The sequence below is a fragment of the Panthera tigris genome, chromosome A3 (assembly GCF_018350195.1).
Source record: "Panthera tigris isolate Pti1 chromosome A3, P.tigris_Pti1_mat1.1, whole genome shotgun sequence".
Classification (NCBI taxonomy): Eukaryota; Metazoa; Chordata; class Mammalia; order Carnivora; family Felidae; genus Panthera; species Panthera tigris.
Window position 1 is genome coordinate 85,167,563 of NC_056662.1, and position 21,927 is coordinate 85,189,489.

Below are 21,927 nucleotides of genomic sequence, written 5' to 3' on the forward strand. Positions count from 1 at the left end.
CGGCATTGATAAAAACAACTTACACACACACATACACACAAGCATTTATTGGGCCCTAATTATGGGCTAGACCCACCATTAAGATATACTTATTTCATTTAATTTTTAGAAAATCCTGGGAAGTTGATTGATAATATCCCCAGTATACAGATCAAGAGACCTGAAACTCTGAGAGTTTATTTTACTGTATTTTTTTAATGTTTTTATTTATTTTTGAGAGAGACTGAGTGTGAGCAGGGGAGGGGCAGAGAGAGACGGAGACACAGAATCCAAAGCAGGCTCCAGGTTCTGAGCTGTCAGCACGGAGCCCAACATGGGGCTCGAACTCCTGAACCGTGAGATCATGACCTGAGCTGAAGTTGGACACTCAACTGACTGAGCCACTCACGTGCTCCAAGACTCTGAGAATTTAAATCAACTTGTTCATATTCAAAAGTTAAGAAATGGCTAAACTGATAATCAAAATATGATTTTTTACTTCAAAGACCTTTCTAATAATCATTACACCAGCAGTCTTTCTGTTATATGCAAGGAATGTAGGATAAAAAGTGAGTAAGATAGCTGATAAGTAGTTCATAGTCTTGTGGGGGACATACTTCAAAATCATGAAATAACGTGACACCACATTGATTTTTCTGGGGGCCTTGTGGACTGCCTAAGCCAACTTCTAGGGAAGGGATCCTCGCATAAGTGATCTGAGTTGAATCTTAACAGAAGAGGAGTAGGCATGAACCAGGTGCAGAAGAGGTAGAGGTAGGACTCCATCCAAGTAGATGGGTAGCAGGTACAGGAGCAAAGAGGGTACAAATAGTATGCTGGGAACTGTTGTTCTTAGAATTCTCAGTGTAAAGCTGGGCAATAATGTGAGATGAGGTTGGAGCTGGCAGTGGGGACCAGTTGCAGAGGGAAGACCTTGAAATGTTTTTGGCCACGAAGATAATCCTGGCAGCTCTTTAGAGGAGAGATGGAAAGAAAACAAAATAAAAGACAGGGGGGGCGCGCCTGGGTGGCTTGGTCGGTTAAGCGTCCGACTTCGGCTCAGGTCATGATCTCACAGTCCGTGAGTTCGAGCCCCGCGTCAGGCTCTGTGCTGACAGCTCAGAGCCTGGAGCCTGTTTCGGATTCTGTGTCTCCCTTTCTCTCTGACCCTCCCCCGTTCATGCTCTGTCTCTCTCTGTCTCAAAAAATAAATAAACGTTAAAAAAAAAAAAGACAGGGGGATGAGGGAGGAGATCAGGACATCTCAGTCAAGAAATTAAGAGAATGTGACCGAGGTTAGTAGCATTAAGGATGACACAAAGCCGTTGGGTTAGAGAAATCTTTAAGAAACAAAACTGCAGGACTTGTTGCTTGGATCTGGGCAGAGTGAGGGAAAGGAGTGAAAGACAGACTTCCAAGTTTCTGGCTAGAATAGATGGAGAAGTCTTGTTGGCAGAATCTTGGGTACAGAATTCAGGGAAGGATTTCAGTTTTGACATTTTGAGTTCAAAGTATGTAGGAAGGATATTGAGGAAGCAATGTCTAGCTAGTGGTTGAGTATAAGTTTGAAGTTCAAGAATGAATTTGGGACTGGAGATTGGGACTTTTTTTTTTTTTTTTTTTGAGACACAGAATGAGCAGGGGAGGAGCGGGGGTGGGGGGGGGAGGGCGGAGGGGGAGAGAGAGAGAGAGAGAGAAAGAGAAAGAGAAAGAGAGAATCCCAAGTAGGCTCTGCACTGTCAGCACAGAGCCCAATGTAGCACTCAAACTCATGAAGTGTGAGATCATAACCTGAGCTGAAATAAAGAGTTAGATGCTTAACCGATTGAGCCACCCAGGTGCCACTGGAGGCTGGGATTTTTGAATCCTTAGTATGTGGGTGCTAATAAGACTAATGCAGGACTTTTAAGGCAGCTTAATACAGACATTCTTTCCAAGGGTAGCAAATTACCTCAATGAACTTGAATTGGTAAGAAGTTCTTTATCCTGTCTCTTCTGGTACATTAAAACTTCAGATGGTTTAGGGGCAAGGGAGGGCATGCTGGATTAACAAGACTATTTTAATAGCCTTAATAGTACATTCCAACCACCTCCCAGTCCAAGATCACCTTACACTAACTCCATGCTCCTTGATCCCTGAGGCCTCTAGTGTATATTTTTATAGCAAAGGGAACCTGGGTTCTCTATCATGAATCTTCAGCCTCCCACATTTCATTCTTCATATTTTCATCAAATCTAAGAAATAAGCAGTGTGGGTTCTTATAACACATGGACTTCTCTGCCTTTCTTCTGCTTCTTCCAAGTACAGAGTACCTTCCATCTTTCCTATCCCCTCCCCCGCCAGTTCAGTGACTCTGGCTCCTGAGCTCTGTAACTGGCACAGGTTGAATTTGTGTCTCAGCAAACTTACAAATTACTGCATGTAATGGATTTTGGGGATCATTTATAAATAATTGAAATCATGAATGTTAAATTCTTGAATGCCAAAAGTCTACTGAGTATCAATATTTCATGAAGTTCCATAAAGAACATTATGAATTCCAGCTTTTGTGCCTCTTCAAATATATTTGAGAACACCTGATCCATAGTATTGATATCTGTGTCTTTATCACTCCTTTTTCTTTTAGAATAAATTATCATGTTAAACTTATTCTTTGTGAAGATTTAAGAAACAGTGGGGACAGTTGAAATAATGTTAAACATTTCATATCTTATATTTCATTTTCTTTGGTTTGTTTTTTATTTTTTAAATGGCAAAAAATACATGCTATTGTCAAAAAATAGAATGTCAGAGCATGTGGAGTATAAAGTGAAAATCTTGATTTGCCTTATCCTTCAGTCCCATTGGCCTTACTAATATTTTGGTTTGTATCCTTCTAAACCTTTTATTTGGATTTGTACAAGTAAGTATACACATAGGTATATAGGGTTTTTTTTTAAAGCTAAATGGAATCATAACATATATATGTATATATATATGTGTGTGTGTGTGTGTGTGTGTGTGTGTGTACATATATTTAATTTTTAATTTAAAAATCCTTAGATACATATAGAGAGAGATCTATTCATTTTCCACCTCTGCACGGTGTTTCATGGTAAAAATGGATTCTAATTTATTTAACTACTTCCCCAGTTGTGTCCTTTTTTTTCCCTATCATGACTGACAGGATGTTGAGTGGGATTTTTTCCCCTCTATCATCTGAGAACTGCTGCTGAGGCCCAGAGCTGGGGACAAAAGTACTAAGTGTAGGTATCTCATGTTTGAAAGGAGCCCCCAGCAGTGGTAGCCAGGCCTTTCTTTGTGAAGCTTATTGAAAGATTTGAGAAGTGTCCACTACCCAACCCCCAGGCTTTATACAAACAGAACTGAGAGGCCAGAAAATTTTAAGATTTAGGGAGTGCTGTGTTTGTAGGGAGACGTTACGTTCTCTCTTTTGAAAACCCAAAGTGCAGGAGAATTCATTGTGGAATTTAGAGATGCCAACAGGGAATAAGAGACTGGCATTTTATTGAACATCTGCTAACCTGCCCTGCTTCTACTTAAACGGGGAGAAAGAAAATTGGTGAGTTGACCCAGTGGGGAACTGCCAAGTGGGGAGGTGGGGCAGGATTGCCCCATTCCCACCCCAGAGTTCTAGTCTCTGGCATTTGTCAGTTGGTCCTGTACTGGAGGGAGAGGAGATTGGGTTGTAACTGAGCAGCTTGGGAGAAAAGAGTGTGTGTTATAGACAGGTGTGGCATGAATGCCACCAGCTGAGGGTCAGCTCCAAGAGGTACCCAAACAATTGCCTTTCCCATGGGTTGTTTATTATTATACAAGAAACATAAGAACTAGGTTCCTTTTGCAAGGTCTTTAGTCAGTTTGGATTGCATTTTAAAGTTACATACTATGTTTCTTAAAAAAGAAAAGACTATCAAAACATTTAAGTAATTAGTCCCAAAAAAGTCATGCTAATTAGTATCTTCTCAGGAAATTTGAGCCATTGGCTATTAAGTAATATTAAAACCAGCTTTCTCCAGATGGCAGGCCAGCATACATGAGTCCTTGGTTATAAATTGGTGTGAACCTTCATATATACCTGTTATGTTGTCATCACATCCTAGAAGTGGTTACCAGCAAGACCGAAGTTTATCTGACAATGTTTCCACTCCACAGGATGTATAAGTAATTAAAAAGTTGTTTTTAATAGGATATGACTAGGTTTAATGTTCCTGGTGGTAAGTACAGATTAAAAAGGTTCTGCAGTGCTAATGAGAATATTTACTTGGTTCAAAACACCCTTTGGTTAAACTGAAACTTTTGTTCAGACCACTTCAAGGGAGTCATATTTATTTTCTGAGTCTTTCATGACACACCTTCATACCAATTTTTCTGTGAGGGAGGAGCAGTTTTATTTTAGCTAAAGGAAAAAAGTCATGATTATATTTAGAGGGCAGAAATAAAGTATTGCAATAACTTAGAAATTATAAAGACAGTTCAAGTTAAGAGCATGACACATTATTGAATGGGGAATTTAAAAGACTAGTAGTTTTGGGGGGAAAGATTATGTTCAACTGGAAGCAAAGTTGTATTTTCTTATGTTTCATTTGTATTTTTCTGGTTATTTTTCAGTGAATGTTTGACATAATTGTAAAGGTTTGATACAGCTGTGTATTCCTTTTCTAATAACTGTAGATTGTTTTAAAGCTACCAAATTAGAGACATGGAAAACAGCATTTTAAATAATTTTAAAATGTGAATCTTGAAGTTTAAAAAATATAATATTGAATGAATCTTGCAATTTCATGCCTTTTATTAAGTTTACATATTTCTTTTAAAGTACGTTTCATTTATTTCTAGTATCTTCTTTCTGATTTACCTTGTAGGAAATGCCGCAGTCATCTTCTGCAATCATATTAAATAATGCAGAAGTAAATAATAAGAAGGCTAATACACAAAGAAGTGAAATCCCAATAGAGGAACGTGGTAAGGTTCCTGAACATAAGATTATTATGAAAGGAACACGAGGTAAAGAAGGCAAGATAAAGAAGGCAAGTTCTGAGGGTTACTTGACTGCCCAGGACAAGTCCTTCCACGAGGAGTCTCAAGGATCTCCTCCTGAGTCCAGTTCTGATCTCTCCAATCCTGAAACTTTGCATGCAAAGGCAACTGATTCAGTTCCACAAGGTTCTGAAGAAAACAAGATCAAGAGGACATCCTGTATGTATGGGGCAAACTGCTACAGGTAAAATGAAATTACAGGTAGCACGAAATTCTGTTGTTTCCATAGCATGTAGCTATGTGGTACATGTGTGTTAAAAGCCTAATAAAATACATTGGCCTAAAGGTTAGGAGCTTTATCATGTTTCTACTGGTTTGCACTGTCTCAGTATTCATTCCTGCAAATCCTGCTAGAGACTTTCAAGATACTGTGAGGGAATTAAATGTTTCCTATGTAGACATGCTGATTAATGCAAGGACATGAACTAGGCAGTCCAGACTTGAGAATTTAATCACCCAGACCTAAACACTTGCTTATGTAATGTCTTATTTAGATATTAGAAAGATGACTTCATAAACAGTTGTAGTATATAATGTAACTATCAAGAGAATTGTAAGTTGTGTTTAAGGCATTCTGCTGGTGCTTTTTTCTTTATATTTTTCTACTTGTGTTTGTGAATCACCATGATACTTTGTTTTGGGACCAGGAGAGCTCTGTACCGAGTAGATGTCATGAGTTTTGTTTTTAACAATGTAGCTCATTGATTCAATTTCTGGAATAATTAGATGTGTATTGCTTGGTTTCCTGCCATATCTTACAAATTATTTTTTGTAGTATATCTAGAACTCTAGTACACCCTATTAATTATTTTTTCTGTATATTTGCCACCCTCCTAGGAAGAATCCTGTCCATTTTCAACACTTCAGTCACCCTGGAGATAGTGATTATGGAGGCATACAAGTCACGTGTCAAGATGAGGCTGATGAGCGGCCTGAATGTCCCTATGGAGCATCTTGCTATAGGTATGTACACTTGAAATGTTAGCTGTATTCCTTTTCTCCTTAATCTCTGTTCTATGTTCAGAAGCAATTGCAGGCAACTTCTCACTTCAAGCCTTTTACTCTTTAAACGTCCATAGATAGCAGCTTTTCATTTTGTTCAAAAGTAGGATTATAATGTTTCTTTTAGATAAACATAAATTGTTGAAGTTATTAACCTAGTAAGTGCCTGAATTTGTTCCTCATTTCTAACTTTCCAAAACGCAAATCAGGTATTTGAAAAGCTGTCGATGCTACCCCATTGTACACTCTATCCAGACTCCTTAGTGTGACATAAATCAATTCAGGATGTTATCTCTGCCTTCCTCAACTCCTGCCACTCCACCATTCTTGCCAACACAGGAAACTCGATCCTCATAGAAGAGTGCCTTCTTCTCTTTCCTTTCATAGCATCTTTTGCCTGTCTGTATCAGGCACAGTAGAATTTACCTTATGAGATTGCATTTGTTTCTTTACTGGAATGGCATCTCCTGCAGACAATAAGTTTCTCAACAGCAAGGACTATTTTATCCTTGTGTCTGCAACTTTGTTTAATGAATGAATGAACTAGAAATAAATCAAACTACCAAAGAAAGTAGTAGTGATTCCAATCTTAGAGAGCTTTAATTCCAAACAGCTATCTTTCTTAGATAAATTTGGAACAGTTTACAGAACCTACAGTTCTATTTGAAGTTGTTACTGTTTCTATGATTGTGGTTTTCAGTTGGAATGCAGGATAATCCTCTGAGGCTAGAAAGAAAAATCAGAAAGCTTATGCCTTATTATTTGAAAATTGCTTTGTTTCATTCCAGCAGAACATCTTGCAGACCTCTGCATATGCAGGTGACATATTTATGAAGAGGGGCATTGCAGGCATTGATAAAAGTATGACAGTTTAAAATTAATTTTATTGCGATAAGGGTATCTATTTAGAGAGAGAAAATTGGAATCCTAATTCACACCATAGTCAAAAACTGGATTCCAGATGGATCATAGAACTAAAACGTGAAAGAAAAAAACAATAAAGCTTTAAAGATATGTGTAAGAACATTATTTCATAGTCCCAGACTAGGAATTGTTTTCTAGAACAAGATAAAAAAGCAATAACTAAAATGGAAGACATTTAATTATTTGACTACATTAAAATTAAGATTTTTTTTTATACATCAGTAGACACTATTAAGTGAAGATAAGCTACAAAATGAGAAAAAAAAAATTGCAACCACATAATTGATAGTTGGTGTATATCCAGAGTACAGAAAGAGGACTTAACCAATTGCTACTGTTTTTCTCTTAGTGACATGTACAGGCTTTTTGTCCAAAAGGAAATCCAAATAGTGAATAAACTTATGAAAAAGTACTCAGTATCATTATTAATTAGGGAAATTTCACACAAGCATGTACACACATGTGCATACATGCACACACAGACACACACACACACACCCTTGAAGTAACTAATTCCTTGCTCCCTTTTATTCATTCAACAGATATTTCCCAAAGAATCATTAAATGCCAAGTACTGATGAAACAATGTTGAGTGAGATGACTTGTAGAAGAAATGTGTGTCTGTCTGTCTGACTATCTATCTGTCTATCTTTAGAATAAAATACCTTTCACAGCTCATGGTGCCATGGTGATATTCCTTTTCCTTTTTAGGGAACTTTAGGGAATATTTTAGGGAACTTTTGTAATATAGAATTTTATTCATATCCATAAGTGGGGGAAATGTAGAACAAGTTCCAATGAAGCCATAATTTATTTTCAAGTATTCGCCAATATTGTTGCCTCTATACTTCCCTCTCCTCCACCTGCTATCCCTACCCCTAGATTATTTTGAAGTTAATCCTTGATGTTGTATCTTTTCATCCCATTTTATTCATAGGTATCTTAGGGTATATCACTAAAAGATAAAGACTTTATAAAAATGTACTACAACACCATTATTAAATAAATATCATTTAGATCCTATTAGGTATCCCAGTTCTCTTATAGTCTGTCTCACTCTCTCTCTCTCTCTCTTTTTTTCTTCTTTGATTTAGGAGCTAGTTAAGGTCCATATATGGCGAAAGGCAGCCGTGTTTCTTAAGTTATTTAATCAATACGTTCCTCTTCCTTTTTTTTCCTTGAATGTATTTGTTGAAGAAAGCTAACCATTTTTTCTTAGGAGTGTCTGATTGTCTGGATTTTGCTGACTGCATTACCAAATTGTCATTTATTATGTTTTCCTGTATTTCCTAATAATTGGTATTTAGAGCTAGAGACTTGATCAGATATCAGTTCTAAAAATTGTAAAAGTTGCCTGGTCCTATGAATATCATGTCCCTCTTAGTCTCTAAAATGCTTCTTGCTATAAAGTCTCCTTTGTCTAATACTTACAAATGTTTAGGGGTTGCTCTTGATATACTATTATTATTAATTTATAATTTAGTTTTGTGGTCATACATTTTTTAGAATTTATAATGTATTGAAATTTGGTTTTGGCTCAGCATATGGTCTGTTTTTGTTGAACATATTATGTGCACTTATATATGCTGTGATTTGGGGGAATAAGGTTCTGTAAGTGTCAATTTGGACAGGTAGTTATAGTGTTGTTCATGTATTTATTATCTTTGCTGATTTTTTTCTGTAGTTGTTCTATCAGTTACTGAGAAAAGGATGTGAGAATCTCCACTGTAATTGTGGGTTTGTCTACTTCTTCTCTTAATTCTGTCAGTTTTAATTAATGTACCACCTGTGGTCTGTCCTCAGTGGAAAAGCCATAAAAATGGGAAACTCACTCAAGCTGCTCCCTTTTTCCATGTATTGACTCCCCTCTGCTTTTGGTAGCTTTCCATTGGCTTAAGATTATGGTTTGTTTGTTTTTTTTTTTTTTAAGGTTATTTATTTAATTTTGGAGAGAGAGACAGAAAGAGAGAGAGCACGAGCAAGTGAGGGAAAGGAAGAGAGAGGGGGAAAAAGAGAATTCCAAGCAGACTCCATGCTGTCAGCACAGAACCCGACATGGGGCTCGAACCCATGAACCCTGAGATCATGACCTGAACTGAATTAAGAGTCGGACACTTAATTAACCAAACCACCCAGGCACCCCAAGATTATTGTTTTTATATTTTTAACAGAGTATAATTGTTACCTGCGGGAGGTTTAGTCTGATATGATCTCCTCTGTCATTACCAGAAGTAGAACTTCTATTTTGTGTAATATAATATAGCCACTCCAGCTTTCATTGCTTAGTGTTTGTGTGATGTCATTTGTCATCCTTCTACTTTCAACATGTGTCCTTATGTTTATTTACTTTTTATTTTATTTTTTACAAAATTTTTAATGTTTATTTATTTTTGAGAGACAGAGAGAGACAGAGCACGTGCAGAGAAGGGGCAGAGAGAGAGGGAGACACAGAATCAGAAACAGGCTCCAGGCTCTGAGCTGTCAGCACAGAGCCCAACACGGGGCTTGAACTCACGAACTGTGAGATCATGACCTGAGCCAAAGTCGGACACCTAACCAACTGAGCCACCCAGGTGCCCCCCTCTGTCCTTATATTTAAAGCCTGTCTCTTGCAAATGACATATAATTGGTTCACTGGTTTTATTTTTAATCCAGTCTGACAGTCTGCTTTTTCAGTGGATTGCTTGTCCAATTACATTGAATACAGTTGCTGTGTGTGTGTGTGTGTGTGTGTGTGTGTGTGTGTGTGTGTGTGTGTGTTTTGAGAGGGAGAGAACATGCAAACAGGGGAGGGGCAGAGGGGGAGGGAGACAGAGACTCAAGCAGGCTCCTCACCCAGGGCAGAGCCCAACACATGGCTCAGTCACACAACAGTGAGATCATGACCTGAGCCCAAATCAAGACTTAGACGCTTAACTGACTGAGCCATCCAGGTGCCCCTAATTATAGATATTTTTAAGTTTAATTTTATCATTTCACTATTTGTTTTCTACTTGTCCCACATGTTCCTTGTTCCTTTATTCTTTTCCTGACCTCTTTTGGATTGAACAAGTGTTTTTCATTCCATTTTTTTCCTCCATTAACTTTTTAGTTATATATTCTTTTTTTCTTTCTTCATTACTTACATTTGATTTTAATAGGCATCATTGACTTATTACAGTCTACTATACAGTTGGTTCTTTTACCACTTCCCAAAGAGAACAGTAATCCTACGAGTCAATTTAAATTCATTTACTTTCTCTTTTGCCCTTTTTGAAAAAATATTGCTGTCATATATTTCCACCTCTACATGTGTCAACTTGTAAGGCATTGCTATTATTTTCTTAAGTTTTAAGCATTAGCATTCACTTCCATTTATTGACGTATTTATCATTTTGGGTAGTCTTCATTTATTTCTGAAGTTTTATCCTTTTATCTGGGACAATTTTCTTAGTTGTAGGAACTTCTTTTCATATTTCTTTAGTGAAAATCTTATGGAAGAAGATTCTTTCAGCTTTGATGGGTCTGAAAATGTCCTGATTGATTGATTGTTTGATTGATGACTCTTCACTGGGTGTAGAATTTGACTTGACGGTTCTGTTTTCTTTCAGCACTTTGAAGATGTTGTTCCATTGACTCTTGCATCCATAGATTCTGTTAAAAGTTGATCAAGAGTCACATGTTCTACTGACTGAGCCACCCAGGTTCCCTTCATTGCTTTTACTTTCAACAGTTTAATAATGTGTTTCTAGATATGATTTTTTTTTACATTTATCCTATTTGGGGTTCACTGAACTTTTTTGAAGGTTGATGTCTTCGTTAGTTTGAGGAGATTGCTTAGCTGTTACCTAGTTTCTCAGATATTACTCTGCCCCATTCTCTGTCCTGTCTCATTCTTCTACTCTAATTAAGCATGCCCCATATGTCTCTTATACATTGTTTTATTATTTCCATTCTTTTTTTTTTTTTACACTTCTGTGCTTCAGATTGGATATTTGCTATTGATTGTCTTAGAGTTTAGTAATTCTCTCTTCTTTTGTGTCTAGTCTGCTAATAAACCTATCCAAAAAGTTCATAATTGCAGATATTGCATTTTGTGCATGTTATCTTTCATCAGTGAGGGCCCCCCTCTGTTTGGGTAGGAGCTAGTCATCTCTGTCCAGTTAGAGATTTAGATAAGTAATACCTAGGTTGATATTTTAATAAAACTCAGTCTGCCTTTGGTTTGTCCCTGTTCCTTTGGCATAACTTTTCTAGACTTTTGATGGAAAAGCAGGTTTCTGTCTTCTCAGCTCTGAAACTTCCCTTTGGAGATTTTGAGCTTAGCCAATTAGGCTACCACCACCCCATGCATCCTAAATTCTGACATGTTTCTTGAGGGGAGACTAGTTATGTGTTTGTTGCCAATCCCTTCTCCCTAGTGGGACTTTATCTGTGAAGCACAACATGAATTAGAGATTTCATTCTGCCTTTTTGAAGTTTCAGACACAGACCTTAAACCTCTCATACTTCCCAGGAACTTAGAAAATGTTTCTTAGGAAGAATCAGCCTTGGGGCGCCTGGGTGGCTCCTTCGGTTAAGCGTCCGACTTTGGCTCAGATCATGATCTCACACTCTGTGAGTTCGAGCCCTGCGTCAGGCTCTGTGCTGACAGCCCAGAGCCTGCTTCAGATTCTGTGTCTCCTTCTCTCTCTGCCCCTCCCCAGCTTGTGCTCTGTCTCTCTGTGTCTCTCAAAAAAAAAAAAAAAAAAAAAAAGTTTATTTATTATTTAAAGAATAAATGATTCTTTTTTTTTTTTTTTTAAAGAAAGAATCAGCCTTGTGTTTGGGGTTCTTTTAGTTTTCAAGGTGTCATGACAACCCTGTGAGGCCATGAAAAGCTCTACTCGTTTATCTTTTCTCAACTAGAGTGCCTCCAGGTGACTCAAATCTTATTATTCAGCCCACACTAAGAATTGGTAAAGACCTCTAGGGAATAAAACAGCCAGTGATTGTCAGATAACCTTGGAAGGGTTTTTTCTCTGTGGAATTTAAATAGTCCAAAATTCTCATTGTTCCCACAGTTCCCTCATAAAAATAATTTTTATAGTTTGTCAGTTTTTTCCTACTTCTTAAGAGTATTGGCCTGTGATGATGTTCTATATCCTTCTCAAAATCCAAATGTGCCTATTCTTGAGAAGAATGAACATAAAATACAAAACCTTCTTAAGAATAATCAAATGTCAAATACTGTCAAAAATAGTGTCAAAAATTGCTACCTTCATGTCATCGGTCTCTTTAAGAGAGGTCAGAGGAGAGAGTAGTCAAGAGAAAATACTCCAATGCCAGTGATCCACATATGCTAATAGAAACTTCCAGATCTATGTCTAAATATATTTATATATTCACAGAGTGTATTTTTTTCATCTGTTGAGCTGCTTGGTGTCTTGATTTAACTTAGAGATAAAATCTGAAGATTTTTTTTTTCCCTTGTTAATTTTAATTACAGTACAGAGAGACTCTTGGAGAATGTTAGATCTGATTGCTTACTCTGACTACTATTTTACAAATAAGGGAATGGGAACTAAGAAAGGTTAAGTGAGTTACCTAAGACTCCAAAGCCAGTGAGATCAAAACCAAGTTTCTTTCTTCTCTCCTCTGCTCCAGCATTTCTCTTGGCATGGCCTGACTCCACCATTGTAATGCATAGCTTTCTAAAGTTTTAAGTAGACTCCACACCCAGCACATGACTTGAACTCACAACCCTGAGATCAAGACCTGAGCTGAGACCAAGAGTCGAACGCTTAACCAGTTGAGCCACCCAGGAGCCCCAGTAGTGGTTATGTTTTATTCAAATGGCAAAGTATTATTTTGGACTTGGAAAAAAAAAACTCCAGATAAGGTACTTTGAAGAAATTGTAAGTTTGTTGGATCAACAAAAATTTTTTGGATCACGCCTAGTTACTGAAGCATGATATATATTTATATACTTTTTCTGGTCACATTATTACTATTAGGCAAAAAACACGATGTAGTAAATATGTCATTTATCATAATATAACATCACTTTAGTTTTGCAATTTACTCTTTAACAGTCTTGATTTTCAGGAGTGTATCATTGTTAAGCTGTATACCATTTAGTGCTATTAAAAATGATTAAAGAAGACAAGTAGGTAATACAAACAAATTTTATTTAACACTTCATGAAGCAGATGGTCTCCATTCAGAGAACTGCAAAATGGGTTGGAAGGTGGGAAGCTTTTAGAGGATAAAGAATAAAGAACAAGGAAGAGAAAAATTGAAAATATCTGATTGGCTGGGGCCACTTAGTCAACCTTATTTGAGGTGAGAAGAAACAAGGAAATAAGTATAGAGCCCAGACAGAGTTGGTATGGCATTTGGGGATTGGCAGACTGGATATATTGTGTTTGTGGTCAAGCAGAGCATTTATAGAGACATGAGCATTATCTAAATGTTGTTTTGCTGACGTGATACCTCAGGCAGGAGCGGCACCGTCTCAGGGCTCCTTACTTTTACAATGCTGGAATAGAAGCCTACTGTATCAGAATGATAAAATGTTCTAATTTAGTTTGCTTGAAAGCAAGTTTTTATGTAAATGCGTGCTAGATTTTTTCCTAGAGCCACAGAAGAAAAATATTGAAGTCTCACAGATCATAAAATAACCCACAAAAATCAGCCAGAAATTATTACATTTAGAAAATTATATATGTATGTTTTCTGAAAGTAGAGCTGTGATAAGCCTACATTTGGGAGATGAAATTTACAAGCTGAAACATCTTTGTTTGCTTTTCAATCTTTGAAAATTTGCCTTCACAAAACAGGATAAGAATTATCCTCAAGTAAAAACAATCAGTCTCTCAAGTGAAATACTAGGTTGATTTTTTTTTTCTTTTTGCTTTCTAGTTTTTCCTTCTAATTCCTTGAATGTGTGCAAGTCAGTTTCTCTTTCTGATATTCAACTGCATATAATACACTAAATAATCTTAGTGTATAAGGCTAAATAATATTAGTCTTATAATATTATGTCAGCTACCTAAAGTTATGTGGTATTGTATTGTATTTCTAAGTATTGTTGTCTGCAGCCAAAGTTTTTATCATGATAGAGCAAATATGAAAACACCAAAATGTACATATATGGGTATATGTCATTTTCAACCATTTCTATCCCATGAGTAAAACAGAAAAACCAGTATGAATCACATATTAAATGCATACTACAGTAAAAATAAAGATTCCTAAAGCCTATATAAGAGGTTGATGTTTAAAAAAAGATATAGGGGCCCCTGGGTGGCTCAGTTAAGTGTTCGCCTTTTGATTTGGGCTCAGGTCATGAGCTCATGGTTCGCGAGTTGAGGCCCTGCATCAGGCTTTAGATAGTACAGAGCCTGCTTGGGATTCTCTCTCTCTCCCTCTCTCTCTGCCCCTTCCCCACTCGTGTGCTCTCTCTTGCTCTCTCTCTCTCAAAATAAATACACTTTAATAAATAGATAATTTAAAAAGATACTTAATTATTAAATTTTACTCTTTTCTAGACAACAGGCATTACTAAAATTTTGTTTGACATTCTACTTTTTTAAACCTCACAAAAAGAACTAGTTGATGTTGTTTTAAGTATCTTGCCCATTTAATCCGATTTATTCCTTTTGAGCTGTTTACTACAGTCTGTCAGAAGACTTGCTCAGTTTAGTGTTTTTGATTAGGTTAAGGTACTTGTCTGAATTAGAACATTAGATACTTAATATCTAATATAACCTAGTGATTGCTGCGTCTGCCTCTGACACATTCATTTCCTCTGGTGTGTAATAGGATTTAATGCAGTGCATTATTCCTGTTCTCGTTTGTTAAATTAAGCACTAACCTTAGTGTGTGTGTACACACACACACACACAGACACACAAATGAATAGAGTCCATCTTCAGTCAGTTTAGTACAAAACTGTAAAGTCAAACTCACATACATTAACTTAGATTTACAAAACTTAAGGCAGGTATGTATTATGCAAATGAAAAAGTCGGTGCCTTGTTTTTTGGAAGCCAATGACCTACTTCTAATTTTTAAAATTATAATACCTTCTAAGAGGGATGATGTAAGGAAGTGTATTAGTTATCAACTATAAGTGTTCTCATTGTAATGAATCTACAACATGATCTCTATAATTGAAAGAACACAGTGTTTTGCAACAAGCATAAATCATTGTTAAAAAAGTATATTTGAGGGGTGCCTGGGTGGTTCAGTCGGTTGAGCATCCGACTTCGGCTCATGTCATGATCTCACAGTTCATGAGTTCAAGCCCCACGTCGGGGCCTGTGCTGACAGGTTGGAGCCTGGTGCCTGCTTTGGATTCTGTGTCTCTCTCTCTCTCTCTCTCTCTGCCCCTCCCCCACTCACAGTCTGTCTCTGTCACTCAAAACCAAATAAATGTTAAAAAAAAAAAGTATATTTGATAGTAAATTCATTATCTTTTGTTATTTGCTAATCCAAATTTATAGGTATGCTCTAAAATTTCATTCTATCTCCTGTTTTTGAAAAGTGTCCCAAGTTATTGCAATATTACCTTAATTGATCATGTATGCAAACGTATGCTTTAAACTAGGAGATACTGATTTTGGGGAGTTGCTTCATAAAAATTAGGAATGTGTGTTTAGTGTAAATCCGTTATTATTTTATTTGAAGCAAAATGAATAGGTTTTAATAAGGAAAAACTCAGTTGTCTGGTAGTTGAGATTTCCAGAATCAATCATGTGAGACCCGTCAATCATTTTTAGTTAATAATCAAAGTTGATAGTGTCTTATCCACTTTTATAGGATCTGCACACAGAGGGAGTAACCTGTTATTGTTTGTGATGCTTGCAGTTCATTAATCATGTGTAAGAATATAATCTTAGAAGAAAGTATCTTAGACTAAATACACTGCTTAGCTGTGCAGTGTTACATAAGACATGGCTATACTTTTTTTTAAACTTCATTTAGAAGTAGCAGTAACCACATCAATTATATTTATGTAGCCTTGAAAAAATGTACTGGAATGTCTTCTGTGACTTTGTTTTTCTTGGTCCTTTATTTGAATATGCATCTATTTTCATAATAAGAAGTTTGATTACCTTTGTTATGTTTAGTGTTAATTGCACATATATAAGAATTTCAGAGTTCTTTTGGCACAGATAGTAAATTGTAATGATATTCAATTAACAAATTGGCTACTTTCTATTATCTCATGCTGGTTACTCTCTTTTTTTGTTTAATGAAGACTGTATTTGGTAACTCTTTTTTTTTTCCCTAAATTTTGAGACTTGATATTTGGTAACATAGGATTCATGTTTTTGCTTTAGGTTTTAAAATAGATGGTGGCTTTCAAAAATGCAAGATAAATTATTTTGTAATGAAAACAAAAATAATAGTATGATCACTTATTGAGCAAATATTGAGCATCCGATGTACTAGTCACTATTGTAGAAGCTGATGTAAAATAGTACTTCAGGTTCATTTAAAATTTTTGGTATTAAGTTACCAAATCTTTGGAAGTAAACAAAAATAAACAGTATTATTCTGTTTTTGTTACTGTTGCCTAGTTAATCTTTAGGTATTGCATACGGTGGAGAGATAATGGGTTTTTAAGTCGGCAGACTTAGGTTGTAGATGGTTATGCTAACTCTGTGGCATAACTTTGCATGTCATTTGATTTTCCTGGGCTTCAACTTCTCATGAAAACATGGAAAACACAGAGGTTGGATCATTTGTATTCTGGGGTCCTGCACTCAGTAGTGGGGTTATCCAGAAGACAGAGCAATTTATTCATATTCATAAAGCCAGACCAGTTATATTCCTGGCTGCTCTTCCTTAACCTTCTTTGCTGTCTCTTCTTTTCCCTACCTGTAATTATCACAGGGCCACAGGGCTCGGTTCTCTGATTGCAACCCTTCTGTATTCTGTTCTTACTCCTGAGAAGATTAATTCAATTTAATGACACCAGACTCACACTTTGGTAATTCAAACTTACTACATCTGAAACAGAACGGTTGATTTTTATCATTAGTAAACAACTCTTCCCCAAGTGTTCACCTGTGTAAATGACTTCACCATTCACACAGTATTTAGGCCTCAAACCTAAAAGCAGCCTTGATGCTTCTCTTTCCTTCACATGACTCATTCAGTCCATCAGTGGTTTTTGCCGTTTCAGCCTTGAAAACATATTAAGACCGTGACCATTTCTTACTTCCCCTACCTCTACTATTTGAGTCATAACCACCATCATCTCTTACCTGAACTACTGCAATAGCTTCTTAACAGATACCCCTGTTTCTCCTCCTGACCTCCAATAGTTCATTTTCCAAGCAACCAGAGTAATTCTCTAAAATTAAGTCCTGTCATGTTTTCGTACTCAAAATCTCCCAATACTTTCCCACAAAACTCTTTATCATAGCTTACAAGCCCTTCTCTGACTTCATTTCCTGCTGTTTTCTTTCTCACCCATTCTCTTTGAGCTACACAAATCTGTGTGTTTTTCCAGATATCCTAGCTTGTTTCCTACCTCAGGGCCTTAGCAAATTTACAGGCATTTTCTATTTCCTCTTCCTAGAGTGTTCTTCCTTCCGATATGTATCAAATACCAATATCATAAAAAGCAAAATTTTTTTTCGAAAATGTGTATTTTAAAATATAACAGCTCCTTAAACCCAGTGTGGTTATGGGTCTATAGTTTTAGGTGTAGAAATTAAAGATTACCATTAATAATTAATAATAATAAAAAAAATCAACTCAGAGCCTCAGGATTTTGAGGCCTGCTAAGTTACAGAAAATGCCATTTGTGAATAAGATGCATGTAAATCTTTTATGAATGAACTCTAAGTATTTCCATTCATTATTAGGAAAAAGTCCTAGTGGAACTTGGCATTATTCTTGAAAGTTATTTCAGATGCTCAATATGTCCCCATGGAGCTGCACAGAATTGCCACTTAGCCTCAACCCAGGGTTGTATGAAAAAGACATTCTGCTTTGTTATGAAATGACTGATTTTTGAAAATGAGATATGCATAGGTAAGTGTTAGAAAATATTATATAAGTGTGAGAAGTATGGGGAAAATATTCAATCATAATAATATGTATTATTGAAAGCCAAATCAGGTATTTAGTATTAATTGTCAATTACTTTTACTAACACATAGAGTTTCCAAACATTGTTGGCTATCTAAAAGCAAAAGTAATTTCTATTTCTTGTTTTTAATTTTTAAAAAATGTTTATTTTTGAGAGAGAGAGAGAGAGAGAGAGAGAGAGAGAATGAGTGGGGGAGGGGCAGAGGGAGGGAGACAGAGGATCCAAAGCAGTCTTTGCACTCACAGCAGTGGGCTCAGTGTGGGGCTTGAACTCACAAACTGTGAGATCATGACCTGAGCCAGAAAGGTCGAATAATCACCCAGGTGCCCCGTTAATTTCTATTTCTATAAAAATAGCTGACACCTGGAATATGCTTAATAGCCTACAAGTGTTTATACATATATATACATATTTAACCCTTGGAACAAACCCGTGTGAGGTAAGCAGTATTATCCCTGCTTTACAGATGAGTAAATGATGGCTTGGTTTATAGGACTTGTCCTGAATCACATAACCAGTAAAAGGTATAGTTCAAATTCAAAATCAGCTCTTTTGATCCTGAAACCTGAACCCCTTTCATAGCAATGCCAGTGATCCAGCGTTTAACAAGCCAGGTCAGAACAGGTCCAAGACACATGGCGTCCATTTCTTAAGCATTTGTGACTCTGTGTTCCTGTGTTCCTTGCACAGTTGATTGACCAGAGCTAAGTGTCTTATGCTGAGCAGTCGGTATCTCAGGAAACTGATTACAGTGGAGTCTGCTTAATATGATTGTTAGATTTTCATTGTTTCCTGGGGAAGTAATATGAATTGTTAATGGCAGGAAATTCTAACACATTGTAGGCTTAGGTTTGTACAAAAAGGTTCAGTGAGTACTTGGATTGTTAACTTTGTGTGAATGTAAAGCAGTTTCAGCACATTGACACTGTTTCCAACCTAATAGAATAGGCATTCTCTGGGATCTTTCCAGTAGAAAAACTGCCTTTCAAAACTGAGGTCTGAAAACATCAGGATCCATCGGTTAGGATTTATTTTAAAAAAAATTAAGTATGAACATGAACTGAAAAAACTTATCAGTTTAGAAATTGCTAGAAACTGCTTTTTGTATTCCAACCAATTAGAATTTTAAACTTCGATTTGTATTGCAAATGATTCTTTCACATTCTTTTCAACAATTATTGTCTTAAAATAATTTTTAAGTTTATTTATTTTGAGAGAGAGAGCATGTGCGTGCATGCGCATCAGTGGGGGAGGGGCAGAGAGAGACAGGAAGAGAGAGAGAATCCCAAGTAGGCTCTGCACCTTAAGTGAGTGAAGAGCCCGAACGGGGCTCCAAGCCATGAACCGTGAGATCATAATCACAGCCAAAATCAACAGTCGGACACTCAACTGACTGAGCCACCCTGGCACCCCTCAACAATTATTTTCTTAAGAAATAATAGTAAAGCTAGCAAAAACAAGTTTCTTTTTTTCTTATAAAATAGAAAAATATAAAATATTCCATCATTTTGGGAACTCATGTAAAAGCTTAATTAAAAAACTTTTTTCAAAGAAAAGAGTTGATTATATTCTAGTAGATAAATTTGTTAAGATTACCGTTGAATGCCACCTTGTAGAAGGTGCTATAAAAGGTATTAAAAGGTATAAGAAAAACTCTGTGGCTTCCAGTGACTGATTTGATGGATGATAGAGATAAAACATACACATGCACACACACATTTGTGTTGAAAATTTAGATGACAACATAAGAAATTATGTAGTGAGTACCAAACAGTAGATATAGACGACATATTCTAGGGCTGTGTCCCAGTGATTATTGGCATTGCCTTTCTGAGGGAGGTGATTTTAACTTAGGTAATGTATACTTAGAATATTCTTGGCAAAAAGGCTGGGAGCAAGTATCTATCAATGGCAAAGAATCAAAAACTACTTCCCCAGAGTAGAAATGAAGGAAGGGTTGAGCTGCAGATAAAGGTTGGGACTGGGATTATGGGGCACCTTGAAGAAGAAGAGAATTTAAGAGTTTAACATTCAGAATACTTATTTTTTTTAACATTTAAATTGCTACATAAACAAAACATGTCTAAAATTTGTTTTTATTTTGAGTATGTACTTTTGCATGTGATATACTATCTTTTCTTTCTCGGCTCATTTTCCTCCTGAAGTATGTCTATTCTGAGAGTTATATTTATCATCAACGAAGAAAATATATTTGGAAATATATCCTAAAGTTCCTAAACAGGAAACTTTTGAACTTATCACAGAGGATAGTTTCTTTGTTTTCAAGATAGAGTTTGGCCTCTAAATGTGGAAGAGTACCAAATCAACTAGTTGCTTCTGGCCTCCATTGCAGTCTTACACTTGTCTTAAAATAGCAAGTTGTGTGAGAGGGTGGAAACTATTATCAGAGCCTCAAAGAAACATTTCTCTCTCTAAGGCAGATGAAAATCTGTCCATGGAGCTGAAAATCTTTTTTTTGTTTTCTGAGTACAAAGTTTCATAATACATTTTTCTGCTCTTTTTGGAATATATAAGTATTAAGCTTTTTTTTTTTTTTTTTTTTTAGAAATCTTTCATTCTGAAATGGTTTGCCTAGGTAGTATGTAAGGTTAGATTATGTAGATGGGGTATATGAGTGCAATTATGGATGTGTTTCAGGATAATAGAGAAGACAGGGGGCGCCTGAGTGGTTCAGGGGATTGAGTGTCCAACTCTTGATTTTGGCTCAGGTCGTGATCTCATGGTTTATGGGATCGAGCCCTGCATTGGGCTCCATGCTGATGGCGCAGAGCCTGCTTGGGGTTCTCTCTCTCTCCCTCTCTCTGCCCCTCCCCTGCTTATGCGCTCACTCTCTCTCTCTCAAAATAAATAAAATAAACTTAAATAAAAAAGATAATAGAGAAGGGGAACCACCTTCTGCAAACTTGAGGTTGAATCACTACCTGCTCCCCACCCGCATCTGCCTTTTAAAAATGTTGTTTTCACTTTCAGTCTATCTGGCATTGACAACTGTTATCAGCAGTCTTTTCACTGGTATTTGGTGCGTAAACTGTACTTGAGTCTCTGTTAAGTCCTTGGTTTCATTTCTGTACTTTTTTTATTTGAGTGTAATTGACACACAATGTTACATTAGTTTCAGGTATACAACCTAGTGATTCAACAAGTTTATATATGCTGACCACAGTGTAGTCGCCATCTGTCACCATCACTCTTACAGTATCATTGACTATATTCCTTATTTTGTGCCATTTATTCACATGACTTGTTCATTCTATAACTGGAAGCTCTCCTTCACCCATTTTTGTCCATCCCCCAGTTCCCTCCCCTCTGGTAACTGTCAGTTTGTTCCTGGTGTTTATAGGTCTGATTCTGATTTTGTTTGTTTGTTCATTTGGTTTTTTTTTTTATTCCACGTGAGAGTGAAATCATATAGTATTTGTCTTTCTCTGTCTTATTTCACTTAGCATAATAGCCTCTAGGGCCATACATGTTATTTATTGCAAATGGCACAATTTCATCCATTTTTATGGCTGTGTAATATTCTGGTGTGTGTGTGTGTGTGTGTGTGTGTGTGTGTGTGTGTACGTATATACGTATATATACACACATACATATATACACACACACATATATATATGTATATATACACACACACACTACATCTTCCTTATCCATCTGTCTATCGATGGACTCTTAGGTTGCTTCCATATCTTGGCTATTGTAAAGAATGCTGCAGTAAACATATGGTGCATATATCCTTTGGAATTAGTGTTTTTCTTTCTTTGGGTAAATACCCACTAGTGGAATTATTGGATCATATGGTATTTCTACTTTTAATTTTTTGATGAACCTCCATACCGTTTTGGAAGAGGCTCTGGTGGCAAACAATTAAGACTGTATTTAACTTTTT

At 36.5% G+C, this 21,927-nt stretch overlaps 1 protein-coding gene across 3 annotated transcripts in view; it reads left to right on the forward strand.

Annotated features, from left to right (window-relative positions):
* APLF (aprataxin and PNKP like factor) overlaps positions 1-21,927 on the forward strand; it is an 85,095-nt gene that overhangs the window by 49,511 nt on the left and 13,657 nt on the right. Inside the window, exons 7-9 of one of the 3 annotated variants that reach the window (XR_006215785.1) lie at positions 4,846-5,204; positions 5,858-5,983; positions 17,791-17,959. Coding sequence is in view for 2 of the 3 variants with exons in the window: in XM_042981604.1 (XP_042837538.1) it covers positions 4,846-5,204; positions 5,858-5,983; positions 7,489-7,510 (507 nt within the window). In the remaining variant the exon portion in view is untranslated. Of the gene's footprint in view, positions 1-4,845; positions 5,205-5,857; positions 5,984-7,488; positions 7,587-17,790; positions 17,960-21,927 lie in introns of those variants that run through there. The other 2 variants (XM_042981604.1, XM_042981603.1) reach the window with 2 other exon arrangements.